Raw genomic sequence first — 20,507 nt, 5'->3', positions numbered from 1 at the left:
CAGGGATCAGCTGGACAGGGTGTGCAGACCTGGACCTTTCTAGGCAAGTGCTGAGGATCAGGGGAGCTGACAGCTGTAGCCTCAGGAGAGCTGAGAAGAGCTGAGGGGACTGTCAGACGCAGGCCATCATCCAAGGCAATCTGTCCAAAAACAAGGTGGGAAAGAGCGCGAGCGAGACTCAACCGTCACCACTGGGCTAGCAGGCGGAGGCAGCAGCAGGCAAAACCCTGGTTCCCAACCAGGATCTCAGAGTGGGAGGAGGGGCCCAGGGGGCTGACCTAGGAGGTCCAAGAAGGCAGGCAAATGCCACCTGTGACATGTCAAGGGCAAGGTACAACAACAGATGCTGTCTATTTCAGAAGAAGAAAGGGGGCAAGATCAGGACTGTCAGGGGATTTCAGGACAATGGTAGTAGCAACCTTTTTTTTTTTTTGACCGGTAAGGGGATCGCAACCCTCAGCACGATGTGGTCCACACCACACTCAACCAGTGAGCACACTGGCCATCCCTATATAGGATCTGAACCCACAGCCCCCGCGCTCCCAGTGCTGCACTCTCCCGAGTGAGCCACGGGGCCGGCCCAGTAGCAACCTTTTACTGAGTGCTTTTTTCATGTCAGACAGTGACCACCCCACAAGAGGTTGGTACTATTGTCATCCCATAGGCACAGAGTGGTGACGTAACTCTCCTGCAGCCACACTCCAACCAGTAAGTGGCGGAGGAAGTGGAACCTGGCTGTAGAGACCACAGGCTTAACCACTACACATCATGCAGATCATAGGCTACACTTCAGTCTGCTGAGTAGGCTCCCAGCCACACCAAACACTGAAAACTAACATTAAGTACACAGATTATATCATGAGATTCCTTTACATCCCAGTACCAGGCACATGGCAGGTACTACCTGCATCCCGAAAGAAGATAACAGTGCCGCTATTATCTGTTCCTTCCTGTCCCTCGCCCCATGATTTCCAAACTCAACTCTCACCACTCTGAGAACTACCTGCAGGCAGCGCCATCCCCACCCTGAACGCCACCTCCCTACATTCCCCATTCCAGTCAACAGCGCAGCATCCTCACTCCCACATGTAAAATCCTGGAATCTCACTTGCTCATCAGAGTCCACTGGGGTTTGTTCTCACCAGTCCAGTCACTCATGTCAAGGGCCTGGAGAGCCCCCCTCTAATGGCCGAACCTGCCGCTCCTTCTCCATGCAGCCATCACAAAGAAGGCTCCATCAGCAGCTGCAATCCGTTCTTCTCCAAGGCAAGGAGCACTCCTCTGGGGCTCTTTCACTCTGCCCAGCCTGACCATAACCCCCTCCCTGGTCTCTCTGCAAAGGGAGACCCACTCATGACCTCTACAAGACACTCTGCCTCAACCCTACGCCCACACCCCAGTATCCATCAGCTCATATCTAGGAGCACAATGGCCCATACACACTTTCACGCCAGTTTCCACAGTCAATTCCTCCAAGGAACTACGGCTATGTTGATCTTTCCGCCCAGTACCTCTCAGGATGGCCTGCAATACTCGAAGCTGTGAGGGCCACTGGCACCTACCTCCACCACACACTCTGGATCCCCTCAGGTACATTCCCCACTCTGGGCGAGGGTCTTCCCCTTGAAAGCCTAGCCCTCAACCCTGGATTCGCACCGTACTGCAAAAATAGAGAACATTATGGTCGGCTGACAGCAGTGCCCCAGGGGACAACATGTGACTGGAGTCCACGCGAGTCCAGTCCAGTCCCTCACTGAGCTCTAAAAAAGCAGTGACCACTGGGCCGAGCCCGTGGCGCACTCGGGAGAGTGCTGCGCTGGGAGCGCGGCGACACTCCCGCCGCGGGTTCGGATCCTATATAGGACTGGCCGGTGCACTCACTGGCTGAGTGCAGGTCACGAAAAAGACAAAAATAAAATAAAATAAAAAATAAAAAAATAAAAATAAATAAAAATAAAAAAGCAGTGACCACAATCCAGACCCCAGTTCCCACGACCACCCCAAAGTTAGGTGCCAGACTGCCCACAAACACCACATCCTATGCACAGGCATACGTGTGCTACCTAGATCTCTGCCCTCCCTTCTTCTCAGCCCCTACCTCCCACCCCTAATCGGAAACTTAACTGTCACCCTATCCATTCACCTGCATACCTGTGTGCCTCCTGCAGCCTCAGGAAGAAGGTTCCCCTGCACCAGCCAGCCAGAGCTAGCCTAAACCTGGGACGGACGCTCACATTTTGAGAACCTTCGCCATTCTACGCCGCCCTCGCCTATTAGTCTGTTGGTCTCCAGCATCTCTGGCCACCCTGCCTGGCACTGGGGAATTTCGGCCATTCTCCTGGGCTGGACAGCGCTCTACTAAGAAGCAGGTACCGCGGCGAAGGCGTATTTGCCCACGCAAAGGTAGCGGCTGGAACGCGGAGCGTTCTCTGCTCCGAGGAAACCCAGAGGCCCCGCGAGTAGATCTAGCCCCCAGACCTCAAAGCAAGTTGAGGGCAGACGTTTGCACCAGCCGCCCGCCCCCCAGCAACCTCCATGCAGGAAATAAGTTCACAAGGCGCACTGCAATAAGAAGCCCACCTACCCGCAGCTACGCCCGGCGCCCCCCAAGAGGATCCAGGGATCCGCACCCGGAGACCGCTCGGACCGGCCTCCCTCCGAGGGCGAGAGTCCAAGGAACACCTAGAAAGTAGAAAACGAGATCGGCCACCGTGAGGCCAGGCGGGAACGAACCAAGGCGGCGGAAACGTCCCGAAAAATCTCCAGGAGCCCCGCCCAATGCCCAACGCGGACAGAGCCTGAAGACCGCTGGCCGGGAGGGCAGCGGGACTCAGGCCGGGGGCTCCGGCTGCTCTCCGCGGATGGAGAGAAGAAAAGGGACGGAGAGGCGCAGCTCCAGACCTACGCACACAGGTTCCCCCGCCGGCCACACTGACCCTCTGGACGAAGTCTGCGACTCCCGCCTGGAGGAGCAGGGCGCCGGGTCCGTCCGCGTCGCGCAGCAACGCCCCCAGCATGCGAGCGACCGCCCCGTACGACCCCGCGCAGGCTCCCGGCACGCCCCACGCCGGCCTCCCAGCTGGGCCGCGCACGCGCTCTCCGCCCTTGTGGCGCGAGATCGCGGCCGCGCAGGCGCTGTCGGTCCCTGCCCGCGCTGCAGCGGGCGCGGGGGGTGATGGGAGCGGGCGCCCAGTCCCGCGCCGCGCCAAATGCCACGAGAAAAGGCTGGATTGTGTGCGCAGGCGCTGGGCGGTCGGGTCTAAGCTGTCTCTCGTTGTGATCCCCAGTAGGAGGTGTCTGACAGAAGGTGCCGTCATGCCGCCACAGAGACCGAGGGTCGGGTGCCGGCTTTGCCCGCTGTTACTGCCCTCGAGTCAGCTGGACACTTGGGGGGCTGCTGAGCGTCAGCAAGGTTGCTGTGGGGCCGGGCTAAGACGAGAGGGTTTGGGTATGGAGGGGCTGCTGGGCCTATGAACCTGGCGAGCGCTTCTGCAGAATGTCTCTCAGCACCCGGTGTCCCTTCTGGAAACCTAAGGAGGGCCTGGCTCTACATTCTCCATCCCAGCTACAGGAGGCAGGGCAGGCTGGCTCCAAGGACTCTCCGCCTGCGTGCAGCGCCTGTGGGTTTCCTTGTCGTGGGTGGGTGCGTGCTGCCCTACCCCAGCGGAGACTGGACCCGGAGAGGACAATGAGGGCAGGTGGCCAAGGCCTCCCCATAGGCCTTGCCCAGCCTAAGCCTGCCGCCCCGCACTGGCATGCCCAGTCAGAACCCCGACACTTTGGAAAAGCCAGGAGAGGATGAGCTTCTGTGCTCCTCACGTGCATGTTCAGGGGCCCACCTCTCCCCGCCTCCCCAGGTCTTCGAGGTGGGTGGGGGAGGCGCAGCACCCTCTCCCCGAATGCCCATGGGCCAAGGACTTGGATGCAGGCCAGGAGTCCGTGGGGCCATGGGCAGCCAAAATTGCTGGAAAATGACGCTTCTTAAGGCGAATACATACGTAACACACCAGCTCCCTTTATGCCCTGGTCTAGTGACTCTTTTCATGAAAGATCTCTGAAATGTTATCTGCATTTACACCCAATCTCTCTCGCTTTGATCCTTGAAACGCGAATCAAAGATCACATTGTACCTTCCCTGGGTGTGTGGGGCTTTCAGCCACCCGGGCCAAAAATAATAAAAGTGGCACCCAGCCAGGAAACGCCTCCTTGAAGTGTGAATGAAACTTGCCTTTTTCGGTTGTATCTTTCCTAATTGACCTGATAATTTAAACTTCCTCCCTCAAGGGAGAGGGGGAGTTCCCGCAAATTCGGCTTTCCTCAGGCAGCTCAGGCCAACTCAGGTAGGGCTCGGCAGAGAGTGGGCAGTAGATCTGTGCAAAAAAAGAATCCCAACAGGGCCAGAAAAGGCCTTTTTCGGTCCAAATTGCTTTTTTCTTTCAGATCATCTTCTACATTTTAAAAAAATTTATGTAACATAAAATTACCATTTTAGCCATTTTTAGGTGTAGGATTCAGTGGCATTAAGTACATTCGTATTGTGCAACTATCACCTCCATTTCCAGACCTTTTTCATCACCCCAGAAACTCTATCCTTTAAACAATATCTCCTCATACCCTCCTACCCCCAGCCTCTGGCAACCACCATTCTGTTTTCTGTCTCTATGAATGTGACTACTCTAGGTACCTCACATAAGTGGACTCATACAATAATTGTCCTTTTGTGACTGGCTTATCTCACTTAGCACAGTGTTTTCAATGTTCATCGGTATTGTACCATGTTTCAGAATTTCCTTCCTTTTTGAAGAGGAATAAGGCACAGAAAGAGAAATACCACATGTCCTGCTCATAAGTGGAAGCTAAAAAAAAAAAATCAATTTTAAAAAGAGAAAGATACAACAAGCACAATAATATGTTGAGCTTTCAAGAGGAGAGAACAGAACTGAGGTTACCAGAGGTGGGCCAGGGGGAGGGATGCTTAACCAGGAATTGGTTAAAACTGATTACTTTGTATAATGTTGAATATACTAATTATTCCAATTTGAGCATCACGTACTGCACACAGGTATTGATATCCAACTTTGTACCCCACAAATTTGTACAATCATGTTTCGATAAAATTTTTTTTTTTAAATCTGAATAATATTATATTGTACGTATATACCACATTTTGTTTATCTGTTCGTTTGTTGAGGGACACTTGGGCTGTTTCCACCTTTTGGCTGTTGTGAATGGTGCTAATATGAACATTGGAGTACAAGTATCTGAGTACCTGCTTTCTATTCTTTTAGGTATATGCCTAAAAGAGTGAAATTGCTGAATCATAAGGTAACCTTTTGTTGAACTGTTTGAGGAACTGCCAAACTTTCCCACGGCAGCTGCACCATTTTACATTCCCACCAACAGGCCACTAGGGTTCCAATTTCTCCACGTCCTTGCCAACACATAGTAATTTTCTGTTTTGTTTTGTTTTTATAATAACCATCCTGATTGTGCGCAACCGGGGCTGGCGCTGCAGGGAGCCACTGCGGTTGGCCTGATCCGCGGGCTCCTTCCTCAAAAGTGGAGGTCAAGATGGCGGAAGAGGAGAGCTGCCTGCCGCTTTTCCGCCACGAGTAGAAGCAACCTGAGGCCCGCGCCAGATGCAGCCATAGCAGAATCGACGCAAAGGAATGGCTTTGAAAGGGTGTCTTTACCCTGCCGAGAACTGGGAATCTTCCCCCAACCCGTGCGCGACCCGCCAGTGCACCGTGGCCCGCGTCACAGCTGCAGACGTGGAAACAATGAGGCCTGAGCCGGTGTGTGTCACCCCGGGCTGCAGTGGTGCCCGGGGCTTCTGACCCCCCGCCCCCACCCGCCCGTCCCTGGAGCTGGAAGTGAATCAACCCGTGGCCGAGACAGGGAGACGTCCAGCGGGAGAGGCAGAAGCTCCGTAGAGACCACACGCCTGGCGGGGCGCCACTGCGCGATCCAACAGGTAGGCTTCACCACTGCCACCCAGCTTCATTCTCAGCCCAGCCCAGTGCACACAGAGTGGTGAGACGTCCGGCAGGGGAGGCGGGAGCTCCACAGGGTTCATGCTGCTGCCGCGCAATCCAGCTGCCGTGCAATCCAGCAGCCCAGCCCAATGTGTACGGAGCACAGAGTCATCCAGCAAGGGAGATAGAAGCTCCGTAGAGTCCACACACCCTGTGGGGGGGGCAGCCGCCACACAATCCAGCAGCAGGAAGGCTTCACCGCCGCCACCCGGCTCCATCCCAAGCCCAGCCTAGCGCGCACAGAGCAGGGAGACATCCTGCAGGGGAAGCTCTGCAGAGACCACACGCTCTGTGGTGCCTCAGCACATCCCAGCAGCCCGGGCCAGAGCGCACGGAACAGGAAGTCACTGAGGTAGCCATCCCAAATTGGCAACCACAGCAACATCTTAGTCAGTCAATAGTGTCAAACCTGTGGACTGTGAAACCCCCTGCCACAATGAATAAACATCAAAGAAAAGATACCAGAAATACGAAAAATCAAGAAAGTACACCACCAAAGGATAATAAATCTCAAGCTCTAGATCCTGTAGAACAAGAAGCCCTTGAAATGTCTGACAAGGAATTTCGATTGATAATTCTAAGGAAACTGAATGAGATAAAAGAAAACTCAGCTAGACATCATGATGAAATGAGGAAAAGTATACAGGACCTGAAAGAGGAAATGTACAAAGAAATCAATGCCCTGAAAAAAAATGTAGCAGAACTTGCCGAACAGAAGAAGTTATTCACTGAAATAAAAAACACAATGGAGAGTTTAACCAACAGGCTTGTGGAAGTTGGAGAGAGAACCTCTGAACTTGAAGATGGGCTGTTTGAAATAAAACAAGCAGACAAAAAAAAAAAAAAAGAAAAAAGAATCAAAGGCATTGAAGAAAATCTGAGAGAGACATCAGACAACCTAGAGTGCTCAAATATCCGAGTCATGGGTATTCCAGAACGGAGGAAAAAGGAGATTGCATTGAACACATATTCAACAAAATAGTGGCAGAAAACTTCCCAGGCATACGAAAAATCACAGATCTTCAGATCCAGGAAGCTCAACGATCTCCAAACGTATTCAACTCAAAACGTCTTCTCCAAGACATGTTATACTCAAATTGGCAAAATTCAAAGACAAAGAGAGAATCTTAAAAGCTGCAAGAGAGAAGCGTCAAATCACCTATAAGGGAGTCCCAATCAGGCTAACATCAGACTTTTCATCACAAACCCTAAAAGCCAGAAAGGAGTGGGATGATATATTCAAAATACTAAAAGACAGAGATTGTCAGCCAAGAATACTCTACCCTGCAAGGCTATCCTTCCGAAATGAAGGGCAAATAGTATATTTCTCAGACAAACAAAAACTGCGGGAGTTCACTACCACACGACCACCCTTACAAGGAATTCTCAAGGGAGTACTGGGTTTGGTTCCTGAAAAATAACTACCACTGCCATAAAAACCCAAGAAAAATCTAAACCCACTAGTATAATAAAAATGGCATTCATGAAGAGAAAACAAAGCAACAAAAAGGCAATCTACAACCCAAGGAACCAACAAACACAGAAAACAAACAGTAAATCAGAAAGCAAGGAACAAAAGACACCTAAGACAACCAAACAACAATCAATAAAATGCTAGGAATAAATCAACACCTTTCAATAACAACTCCTAATGTAAAAGGCTTAAATTCCCCAATCAAAAGACACAGACTGGCTGGCTGACTGGATTAAAAAGGAGGACCCAATTATATGCTACCTTCAAGAGACCCACCTCACCCATAAAGACTCACACAGACTAAGAATAAAAGGATGGAAAAAGATTTACCATGCAAACAGAAAAGAAAAACGAGCTGGAGTAGCTATTCTTATATCTGACAAAGTAGACTTTAAACTAAAAACCATAAAAAGAGACAACGAGGGACACTGCATAATGATAAAAGGACTGACCCATCAAGAAGACATAACAATCATAAATATGTACACACCCAATGTTGGAGCAGCCAGATTTATAAAACAAACTCTATTAGACCTAAAGAAGGAAATAGAAACTAATACCATAATAGCAGGGGACCTGAACACCCCACTGTCAATATTGGACAGATCATCTAGACAAAGAATCAGCAGAGAAACAGAAAATCTAAACAATACACTAGACCAATTGGACTTGGCAGATATCTACAGAACATTCCATCCAACAACCTCAGAATATTCATTCTTCTCACCAGGACATGGATCATTCTCCAGGACAGATCACATATTAGGTCACAAATCAAGTCTCAACAAATTCAAAAAAACCGTATTTTCTCAGGCCATAATGGATTAAAACTAGAAATCAATAACAAACGAAATTCTGGAAACTATACAAACACATGGAAATTAAACAGCATTCTACTTAATGACATATGGGTTCAAGAAGAAATCAAGCAGGAAATCAAAAAATTTACTGAAACTAATGAAAATAATGATACCTCATACCAAAACCTGTGGGATACTGCAAAAGCAGTATTAAGGGGGAAATTTATTGCATTAAATGCTCACCTCAGAAGAATGGAAAGATGGCAAGTGAACAACCTAACACTTCACCTTAATGAACTAGAAAAACAAGAACAATCCAAACCTAAAGTTAGCAGACGGAAAGAAATCATTAAGATCAGAGCAGAACTCAATGAAATTGAAACCCTAAAAACAATACGAAAGATCAATGAATCAAAAAGTTGGTTTTTTGAAAAGATAAATAAAATTGACAAACCATTAGCATGGCTTACAAAAAAAGAGAAGAGAGAAGATTCAAATAACAAAAATTAGAAATGAAAAAGGTGATGTTACAACTGATTCATCTGAAATACAAGGAATCATTCGAGAGTACTATAAACAACTATACGCCAACAAGTTTGAAAATCTGGAGGAAATGGATAAATTTCTGGACACACACAAGCTCCCAAAGCTGAGCCATGAAGATTCAGAAAATCTGAACAGACCAATAACAATAAAGGAGATTGAAGCTGTTATCAGAAAGCTCCCAACAAAGAAAAGCCCAGGACCAGATGGATTCACAGCAGAATTTTACCAAACATTCAAAGAGGAAGTGACACCGATTCTTTACAAACTATTCCAAAAGATTGAAACAGACGCAAATCTCCCAAACTCATTCTATGAAGCAAACATCATCCTGATACCAAAACCAGGTAAAGATATAACCAAAAAAGAAAACTACAGGCCGATACCCTTGATGAATATAGATGCAAAAATCCTCACTAAAATACTAGCAAACAGAATACAGCAACACATACATAAAATTATTCACCACGATCAAGTGGGATTCATCCCAGGGATGCAAGGTTGGTTCAACATATGCAAATCAATAAATGTGATACACCATATTAATAAAATCAAACACAAGGACCATATGATCATCTGTATAGATGCTGAAAAAGCATTTGATAAAATTCAACACTCATTCATGACAAAGACCCTCTATAACTTAGGCATAGATGGAAAGTATCTCAACATAATTAAAGCCATATATGATAAACCCACTGCCAATATCATCCTGAATGGGGAAAAGCTGAAAGCTTTTCCATTAAGAATAGGAACTAGACAAGGATGCCCACTCTCACCACTCCTATTCAATATAGTGTTGGAAGAACTAGCCAGAGCAATCAGAGAAGAGAAGGAAATAAAGGGCATCCAGATTGGAAAAGAAGAAGTCAAACTGTCCCTGTTTGCAGATGACATGATCCTATATATCGAACAGCCTAAAGCCTCTACAAAAAAACTCTTGGAGTTGATAAATGATTTCAGCACAGTAGCAGATACAAAATCAACACACAAAAATCAGTAGCATTTCTATTCTCCAATAGTGAACATGCAGAAAGAGAAATCAAGAAAGCCTGCCCATTTACAATAGCCACCAAAAAAATAAAATACTTAGGAATTGAGTTAACCAAGGATGTGAAAAATCTTTATAATGAGAACTGCAAACCACTGCTGAGAGAAATTAGAGAGGATACAAGAAGATGGAAAGATATCCCATGCTCTTAGATTGGAAGAATCAACATAGTGAAAATGTCCATACTACCCAAAGTGATATACAAATTCAGTGCAATCCCCATCAAAATTCCAATGACATTTTTCTCAGAAATGGAAAGAACTATCCAGACATTTATATGGAATAACAAAAGACCACGCACAGCCAAAACAATGCTGAGCAAAAAAAATAAAGCTGGAGGCATAACACTACCTGACTTTAAACTATACTACAAAGCTATAATAACCAAAACAGTATGGTACTGGCATAAAAACAGACACACTGATCAACGGAATAGAATAGAGAATCCAGAAATCAACCCACACACCTACAGCCATCTGATCTTTGACAAAGGCACCAAGCCTATACACTGGGGAAGAGACTGCCTCTTTAGCAAATGGTGCTGGGAGAACTGGATATCAATATGCAGGAGAATGAAACTAGACCCATACCTTTTACCATACACTAAAGTCAACTCAAAATGGATTAAAGAATTAAATATACACCCTGAAACAATAAAACTTCTTAAAGAAAACATAGGAGAAACACTTCAGGAAATAGGACTGGACACAGAGTTCATGAATACGATCCCAAAAGCACGGGCAACCAAAGGAAAAATAAACAAATGGGATTATACCAAACCAAAGAGCTTCTGCACAGCAAAAGAAACAATTAACAGAGTTAAAAGACAACCAACAGAGTGGGAGAAAATATTTGCAAAATATACATCTGACAAAGGATTAATATCCAGAATATACAAGGAACTCAAACAACTTTACAAGAAAAAAACAAGGAACCCAATTAAAAAATGGGCAAAAGAGCTAAGTAGGCATTTCTCTAAGGAAGATATACAAATGGCCAACAGACATATGAAAAGATGCTCAACATCACTCAGCATCCAGGAAATGCAAATCAAAACTATACTGAGATACCATCTAACCCCAGTTAGGATGGCTAAAATCCAAAAGACTCTGAACGATAAATGCTGGTGAGGTTGCGGAGAAAAAGGAACTCTCATCCATTGTTGGTGGGACTGCAAAATGGTGCAGCCTCTATGGAGAATGGTATGGAGGTTCCTCAAACAATTGCAGATAGATCTACCATATGACCCAGCTATCCCACTGTTGGGAATATACCCAGAGGAGTTGAAATCATCAAGTCGAAGGTATACCTGTTCCCCAATGTTCATCGCAGCACTCTTTACAATAGCCAAGAGTTGGAACCAGCCCAAATATCCATCATCGGATGAGTGGATACGGAAAATGTGGTATATTTACACAATGGAATACTACTCAGGTATAAAAACGAATGAAATACTGCCATTTGCAACAACATGGATGGACCTTGAGAGAATTATATTAAGTGAAACAAGTCAGGCACAGAAAGAGAAATACCACATGTTCTCACTTATTGGTGGGAGCTAAAAATAAATAAATAAATTCACACACACACGCACACACACACAAACCGGGGCGGGAGGGGGGAGAAGACACAACAACTACAATTCCTTGAAGTTGATGCGACAAGCAAACAGGAAGGACATCGTTGGGTGGGAGGGGGGAGAGGGAGGTGGGACGGAGGTTTTGGTAATGGGCCACAACAATCAACCACATTGTATATCGACAAAATAAAATTAAGGAAAAAATAATTAAGAAAATAAATTTGAAAAAATATATATATACATAAAATAACCATCCTAATGGATGTGAAGTGGTATCCAAAGTAGTTTGGATTTGCGTTTCCTGAATGACTAGTGATATTGAGCATCTTTTCCGGTTTATTGGCTATTTGTATATCTTCACTGGAGAAATGTCTTTTCAGGGCCTGTGCCCATTTTAATTGAGTTGTTTTGTTGTTGTTGAATTGTAACAGTTTTCTAGATATTCTGGATATGAATCCCTTATTAGATACATAATTTGCAAGTATTTCTCCTATTCCATAAGCTGCTGTTACATTCCATTGATAGTGTCCTTTGATACAGAAGTTTTTAGTTCTCATGAAGTCTGATACGTCTATTTTTGCTGGTGGTTGTTGCCTGTGCCTTTGGTGTTATATCCAAGAAATTATTACCAAATTCAGTGTTGCAAAGCTTTTGCCCTTTGTTTTCTTCTAAGAGTTTTATACTTTCAGGTCTTACGTGTATGTCTTTGATCTATTTTGACTTAATTTTTGTATATGGTGTCAGGTAAGGATCCCACTTCACTCTTCTGCATGTGGATATCCAGTTTTCCCAGCATCATCTGTTGAAAAGACTGTCCTTTCCCTATCTTGGCACACTTGTTGAAAATCATTTTATATGTGAGGGTTTATTTCTGGGCTCTCTATTTTGGTCCACTGATCTATATGTCTATCTTTATGCAAGGACCACACAGTCTTAATTACTGTAGCTTTATAGTAAGTTTTGAAATCAGGAAGTGTGAGATCTCCAAGTTTGTGCTTTCTCAAGATTGTTTTGGCTATGGGTTCCCTTGAAACTCCATCTGAATTTTAGGATGGGTTTTTCATTTCTGCAAAAACACCATTGAAATTTTAATAGGGATTGCCCTGAATCTGTAGCTTTCTTTGTAGTATTGACATCATAACAATATTAAGTCTTCCAATGAATAAACACAGAATGTCTTTCTGTTTAATTATATCTTTAATTTCTTTCAGCAGTGTTTTGTAGTTTTCAGTGTACAAGTTTTTCATCTCTTTGGTTAAGTTAATTCCCAAGTACTTTGTTCTTTTTGATGCTATTTAAATGGAGCTGTTAATTTTCTTCTCAGATTGTTCATCATTAGTATATAGAAATGCAACTGATTTCTGTTTGTTGATTTTGTATCCTGCAACTTTGCTGAATTTGTTTACTAGCTCTAACAGTGTGGAATTATTAATAAGAGTTTATTAGCTCTTATATGTTCTACATATAAGATCATGTCATCTGTGAATGGAGATAATTTTACTTCTCCCATTCCCATTTGAATGCTTTTGATTTCTTTTTCTTGCCTAATTGCTCTGGCTTGGACTTCCAGTACTATGTTGAATAGAAGTGGTGAAAGGAGGCATCTTTACCCTGTTCCTGATCTTAGAGGAAAAGCTTTCAGTCCTTCACCAGTGAATATGATGTTGGCTGTGGGTTTTAATGTATGGGTTTTATCACATTGAGGAAATATCCTTCTATTCCTAGTTTATTGAGTTTTTTTTTTTTTTTTTTTTTTTTTTTTGTCTTTTTCGTGACCGGCACTCAGCCAGTGAGTGCACCGGCCATCCCTATATAGGATCCGAACCCGCGGCGGGAGCATCGCCGTGCTCCCAGCGCCACACTCTCCTGAGTACGCCATGGGCTCGGCCTTACTGAGTATTTTTTATCATGAAAAGGTGCTGAATTTTATCAAATGCTTTTTCTGTGTCAATTGAGATGATCATACGTTCCCCCCCCCTTTCTATTAATATGGTGTATTACATTGATTTCAATGTATATATTTTTAAGTGCTTTTAATTTCCCTGCAGGCTGGATCCTTAACAGGGCCCAATGCTGCCTTTTCACCCACACAGTGGGGGGAGCTAACTTTGCTGAGAGCCCACTGAGTGCCCATCACGTGACAACAGAGTTCTCATTGGATGAGGCAGGAATCTGCCCATTTCACAGATGGAGAAGCTGGGCTTTGTAAATGGAAGCTGGACTTGCCTGAGGAATAATAAACTTGAGAGCCCACAGCCCCTCCTTAGGAAGTACCCCCACTCATGTGGGATGCTGGATGTGAATGTTGAACTGGGAGGCCAAGAGGAGGTGGTCAGGCAGAGCACACTGGAGGAAGACTTTGGCTCTGAGGTGTTTAGGGTTGATGTCAGGTGCCTGTGCTCCCCTCCCCGTCCCCGAGCCAGGGACAGCAAGATGCTGGGACACAGCAGGTGACACCCGCTACCCGGGGACTGTCAGCCTCTTGAGCCTGCCTGTGCTCCTTGTGCTTGGATCTGTGAGAGTCCTTCCCTGGAGTCAGCTGGGGGGTATCCATGCCCAGAACCAGGGGTGGCAGGGTCTCTCTCTTCAGCCGGCCACCTTGTTGCCTTACCAGAAGGTTCCCTAAAAATGTGGAACTGAGTCTTCTGGTGTCTTAGAGATTCCAATGTCATATTCCAGAAAGGAGTGTCCTGCTTGTTGTGGGGCTGTGCCTATGTGATTAGTATGGATGCCTCAGAGACCCAATCTGGTGCTGGACACCAGAGCCTGGTAGCCCTAGGAGTCCTTGTGCTTCAGCCTTTAGAAGCCGTGTTGTCTTTGTGCGTTTCCTTCCATTCTTCTTCTTCTTTTTTTTTTTTTTTTTTTTTGGTCAGATTTACTACAATGAAATGCACAGATTTTTTTTTTTTTTTTTAATTTAGACAAGGTAAAATATCATCCGTAATACTACCACACTGATTGTTTTGGGTGTTGGAGTCTTCTTTCATATGCATATTTTGACAGAGCTGTAACAGCCCACTATGTTTAATTTTGTGTCCTTTTTTTATTTAATGATATAGAAATGTATTATGATTAACTCTTGAAAACAAAAATGTTCTTAAGTATCTGATTTAGAAAATTCAAAACTGTCATAAGAGATGAGATGCAGAAAAGAAAGTACAGAAAAAAAACTTAGATCATAATGAGGAATGAATTTAGATTTTGATTTCAATCTCCCATAACAAAGTTTGTCAAAAAATGAATGATAGTTACATATTTAACAAATTATACAATATATATATAAAGATTATTATACCCTAAAAGAATCATGTAAAATTAATGTTTGACTAAAATATTTACATCAATGGTGCTTTGTAGACTGCTTAGTAGTCATTCCTGTTGTTGTTGTTTTTCTTTTAAAAAATCCACAAAATTTGCAAACCTTTATCTGGACTAATCAAGAAAAAAAGAAGACCAAAATTACTAAAATCAGTAATGAAGCAGGCGTGTTATTATTACAGTGTCGTTATGGTTTTTTTGTGGTGATAAGATTTAGTGTTTTACTCTTTCTCATTTGCAATTTTATTCTAATGGTGGGTTTTGTTCTTTTTTATGTATTGGTGGTGGTGATTATCAATTTTTGCATTACAGATGCATGACTTCCTTAAGGGTTTCTTGTAGAGCTAGTTGTGTGGTAGTGAATTCCCACAGTTTTTGCTTGTCTGGAAAATACACTATTTCACCCTCATTTCTGAAAGACAGCCTTGCTTGGTATATTGTTCTTGGCTGGCAGTTTTTTTCTTTTAGTATTTTGAGTGTATCATCCCATTGTCTTCTGGCTTGTAGAGTTTCTGCTGAAAAGTCTGCTGTTAATCTGATAGGGGCTCCCTTATAGGTGACTTCACACTTTTCTCTTGCTTCTTTTAAGATTCTCTCTTTGTCTTTGAGCTTTGCCAGTTTGACTATAATGTGTCTTGGAGAGGATGTTTTTGGATTGAATCTGTTTGGAGATCTTTGAGCCTCCTGGATCTGAAGGTCTGTGTCTCTCTACCTATGCCTGGGAAGTTTTTCATTATTATTTCATTGAATAGGTTTTTTCCTGCCTTTTCCTTTCTCCTCCCCTTCTGAAACACCCATGATTCAAATGTCTTTGTGCTTAAGGTTTTCTGATATCTCTCTTAGGTTTTCTTCTTTTAAAAATTTTTTTTCCTTTTTTCTCCACCTGGATTATTTTGACAAGACTATCTTTAAGATCAGAATTTTTTTTGTCTGCTTGTTCTAGCTGCTGCTTAAGCTCTCAGTGGTGTTTTTTATTTCACTGAGTGAATCTTTCAGTTCCATGAATTCTGCTACATTCTTTTTTAAGGTATTACTCTCTTCAAAAATTTCCTCCTTCATATCCTGGATTCTTTTTTCTCATTTCATTGTGTTGTCTAACTAGGTCTTCTCATACCTCAGTGAGTTTCCTTAAGATTGTTGCTCAGAATTCATTTTCAGTCATTTCAAGGGTTTCCTGCTCTATAGGGTTTGGTATTTAAGAATTACCGTTTGTTTGTTTGTTTGTTTTGTTTTGTTTTTACGTGTCACATTTTCTTGGATGTTTGTATTTCTAGTATCTCTATATTGATGTCTGGTCATCTGGTAGAGCAGTTGCTTCTTCTATTACTCTGGAGTGGGCTTTAAGGAAAGAGATGTCTTCTTTTTCCAGTCTCTGCTGGTGACTCTCCTTTTGTCAGTGCATTTGAGTGTCTGGCAGGCCACCTGCATGGTGGCTGTGGGTACTGCTGTGGCATTGAGCCACTTTTGTGGCAGCCATGAGTGGCTGTGGTGAACCAACTGTAGGGAAGTGGTGTTTTTGGCATGCTCTCCTACCTACTTCTAGGTGGAGGGAGCTGCCTTTGGCTCCTGCTTAGGACCACAGGTGTGCTCCCTTGCCTGCTTCTGGCCAGAGGAGACTGCCCTCAGCTCCTGCCTAGGACCCTGGGCATGCTCTCTTTGCCTTATTATTCTTTTAATGTCTGTAGTTTCTGTAATGTTTCCTCTCTCATCTCTAACATTGGCAATTTTCCCCAAATAACCAACATTTTATCTTATTGACTTTCCTCATGATTTGTTTTCTATTGCACTGATTTCTACTTTGTGTTTATTATTTCCATTCTTCTATGTACTTTGGTCTTAATTTGCACTTTTTCCCCATTTCGTAGGGAGGTTGCTTAGGTCACAGATCACACATCTTTCTTTTTTTTTTTAACATAAGGATTTAAAGTTATAAACTTCCCTCTAACCACTGCTTTAGCTGCATCCCAGAAATAATGTGTTGCATTTTTATTGTCATTCAGTTCAAAATATTTTCCAATTTCTTTTATGAATTCTTTTATCCCTAGTTATTTAGGAGTGTGTTGATTTCCAACAATTTGGGTATTTTCAAGACATTTTTGTTACTGAATTGTCTTATTGTTATGTCCCAGTGTATGATCTACTTGGTGAAAGTTCCAGGTGTACTTGAAAAGAACATGAAGAATAAAAAAAAAACATTTGTAAAGAATGATGGTGGGAATCTGGTACACTCACTTTGCAAAAATTTGTTGGCATTCCTATAATATTAAGCATATACCTACCTTATGACCTAGTCATTTCATTCCTAGATGTATTTTTCTTTTTCTTGGCAACTGGCCAGTAACAAGGATCGAACCCTGGCCATTGATTTTTATCAACACCATGCTCTAACCAACTGAGCTAACTGGCCAGCTTCACTCCTAGATGTATATCCAAGAGAAATGAAAACATATGTCCACATAAAGAGTTGTACATTAACATTCATTGCGGCTTCATTGGTAATAGCCAAAAACAACTGAAATATCTAGCAATAGGTGAACAGATACACAAAATTTGTACATTTATACAATAGAATACCATTCATTAAAAAAAAAACTCAAAACACACACACACAAAAAGAAAGATACACAAAAATTGAATGAAAGAAATCAGACACAAGAGTATTTATTGTATAAATCCATTTATATCAAACATTCTATTATTAGCACCATGCTCTAACCAACTGAGCTAACCGGCCAGCCCTATATATCAAACATTCTAGAAAATACAAACTAACCACTTGCAAGAGAAAGCAGATCAGTCATTACCTGGAGCAGGAAGTGGAGGGAGAGAAAGACTACAAAGGGGCATGAGGAAATTTGGGGGAAAGGAGATGGAAAGTTTCTATATTGTGATTGTTGGGATGGCTTCCAGTGTGTGTACATCTGTCCAAATTTATCAAATTATACTCTTTAAATGGGTGCAATTTATCATATGTAACTTATACCTCAAAATGCTGTTATTAAAAATTTAATAAAGCTGTAACAGAACAGCTATCAGAGTACAGGAGAAAATAAAGTGGCTTTCTATTGGAAAAAACAGATAAAGAATGTGTGTTTTGTCATTGCTGGGCATAGTGTTCTAAAATGTCCATTAGGTTTAGGTGGTTGATGTTGTTTTTAAGTCTTCTGAAAAAAAATTTTTTTTTTGACCAGTAAGGAGATCGTGACCCTCAGCATGGTGCCATCTGTACCACGCTCAGCCAGTGAGTGCACCGGCCACCACTATATAGGATCTGAACCCGCAGCCTTGGTGCTACCAGTGCTGCACTCTCCCAAGTGAGCCATGTGACCAGCCTGAGTCTTCTGAAATTTTTTAAGTTGTGTATCAATTGCCAAGCCCAGAGGTATTAAAATCTCTATGATTGTGGATTTGTCCATTTCTCATTTTAATTTTGCAATTCTATTTTTAGGTGCATACACATTTATGATTGTGTTTTCTTGATTAATTGAGCCTTTTATTATTATGAAGTATTCCTCCTTATCTTTGGTGAAACTCCTTCTCTTCAAGACTACATCGTTTGATATTGATGTAGCCACATCAGCTTTCTAGTGCTTTCCTTTTGGATTGAATATCTTTTTCCATCTGTTTACTTTTTTTTTTTTTTTTAAAGATGACCGGTAAGGGGATCTTAACCCTTGACTTGGTGTTGTCAGCACCATGCTCACCCAGTGAGCTAACCGGCCATCCCTATATGGGATCTGAACCCATGGCCTTGGTGTTATCAGCACCACACTCTCCTGAGTGAGCCACGGGCTGGCCCTCCATCTGTTTACTTTCAACCTGGATGTGTCTTCATATGTAAAGTTATCTCTTATAGACAACATGTAGTTCAATTTTGCTTTTTAAAATCAAGTGTGACAATCTCTGCCTTTTTTTTACTTGGAGAATTTGGTCCATTTATATATGTAATTATTGATATGGTTCTGTTAAATGTGCCATTTTACTATTTGCTTTCTGTTTGTTCCATCTTTCTGTTGTTCCTGTTATTCCTTTTCTACCTTCATTTGTGTTTATCAATATTTTTAATATTCCATTTTATTTCTTCTACTGGCTTTTTAGATGTTCCTCTTTGTATTTTATTTAGTGATTGTTCTAGGAGTTTATAGGTCACAGAAATTTGATCTTTAATTTATTATAATCTACTTAGAATTCATATTGTACCACTTAACATTAAGTGTAAGAACCTAACATCTGTATAATTCCATTTGCAACCACATTTTTGCTATTGTCATACATTTTTCATTAATATAAACCCAACTGTACATTGTAATAATTCTTCTTTCAGGTAATCAATGCCTTAAAAAAAATAAGAGAAGGAAAAAGATAGCATTTTTTATTTACCTACATATTTACCACTTTTGGTACTCTTCATTTCTTCTGTCTATCTAAGTTTCCATCTGGTGTAATTTCCTTTCAGCCTGAGGAACTTCTGTAGCAGTTCTTCTAGAGCAAGTCTGCTGATGAGGAATTATCTTGGCTGTCTTTATCTGAGAATATCTTTATTTCTCTCTCATGTTTTAATAATACATTTACTGCACATAGATTTCTGGGTTGACTTTTTCTTTCTGCCCATACATTTTGTTCCATTGCTTTTAATTTATGTTTTTTTCTGATGTGAAGTCAGACATATGTAATGTGATCTTATTTCTCTGGCTGCTTTCAATATCTTCTCTTAGTCTTTCAAAAGTTTGACTATGACATGCCTGGGTTTTTTTGTAGTTTTTTGGAATTTTTTTTTGTCCACTGAGGCATTTTATTTGTACATACATATTACATTCATAGAAAAAGAATCCCAGGATTTTCTTTTGTGTTTTCATCTTGTTTCTCCATGGTCCATGATGCCAGCTGAGGTTGTTAGTACAATGAAACCAAACTTATGGGACAGGAGTAGATTATTCTGCAATTTTTCTAGGTCTTTGAGTTGTACATCAAATCTGGGGCTGATCACTCCACACTTGTTTAACCTGCCTGGGAGGTTCACAACAATTTTCCCAGCTCTGTGATCATCAAATTCACCAATGTAACTGCTTCATCATCACAGTTAGAAACCAGACAATGACTTTGGAGCATGGCCTAATAAGATCCTGGCGTTTGCCTCTCCTTTTGGCATTGTTGATGCTCTTGAGAGCATCAGCCAGGACATTCATGTGCACCATTATGGTGGCACAGAAAGATGGCAGAAAGACCTGGGTGTGTTTTCTTTATGCTTATATTGCTTGGGGTTTGCTGAGATTCCTGGATTTATAAATTGATGTTTTTCACCAAGTTCATGAAATTTGGGATCATTATTTCTTCAGATAGTTTTTCTGCCCCATTCCCTTTCTTCTCTCCTTCTATCATTTTGTTATATTTTTTAAATGGCCTCTCAGGTTCCTGGAGCTCTGTTTTTATTTTTGTTGTTCTGTTGTTATTGTTGTTATTTTTAATCTTATTATTCTCTATTCTTGTGATTGAAACACTGTTTTATAAATTTGTCTTCAAGTTCATTGACCTTTTCTTCTGCCATCTCCGATCTGTTCTTAAGAACAAAGTCCATCCAGTTAAATTTTCATTTGTTAATGTAATTTTCCATTCTAAAATTTTCATTTGCTTTTTTTAAGTTTCAATTTCTCTTCTGAAATTCCCTCTGTTCATTCATTTTGACCATTTTTTCCCTTTGAGTACTTAA

General features: G+C 42.5%; 1 protein-coding gene and 1 pseudogene across 6 annotated transcripts in view; both read right to left on the bottom strand.

Annotated features, from left to right (window-relative positions):
• The window catches only part of GNB1L (G protein subunit beta 1 like), a 59,101-nt gene extending 56,008 nt beyond the window's left edge, over nt 1–3,093 (bottom strand). For 3 of the 6 annotated variants that reach the window (XM_063086479.1, XM_063086480.1, XM_063086481.1), the window contains exons 1-2: nt 2,585–2,668; nt 30–140 (exon numbers count right to left, since the gene is read on the bottom strand). Coding sequence is in view for 1 of the 6 variants with exons in the window: in XM_063086478.1 (XP_062942548.1) it covers nt 2,585–2,682; nt 2,902–3,017 (214 nt within the window). In the remaining 5 variants the exon portion in view is untranslated. Of the gene's footprint in view, nt 1–29; nt 141–2,584; nt 2,683–2,901 lie in introns of those variants that run through there. The other 3 variants (XM_063086478.1, XM_063086483.1, XM_063086482.1) reach the window with 3 other exon arrangements.
• A 437-nt stretch (nt 3,094–3,530) lies between these two features.
• Nucleotides 3,531–19,995, bottom strand: LOC134370803 (small ribosomal subunit protein uS8-like; annotated as a pseudogene).
• Between the last annotated feature and the right edge of the window lie 512 nt (nt 19,996–20,507).

Source organism: Cynocephalus volans, chromosome 2, assembly GCF_027409185.1.
Source record: "Cynocephalus volans isolate mCynVol1 chromosome 2, mCynVol1.pri, whole genome shotgun sequence".
Taxonomy (NCBI): domain Eukaryota; kingdom Metazoa; phylum Chordata; class Mammalia; order Dermoptera; family Cynocephalidae; genus Cynocephalus; species Cynocephalus volans.
The sequence above is the reverse complement of the archived record's forward strand: the minus strand, read 5'-3'. Positions and strand labels throughout refer to the sequence as shown.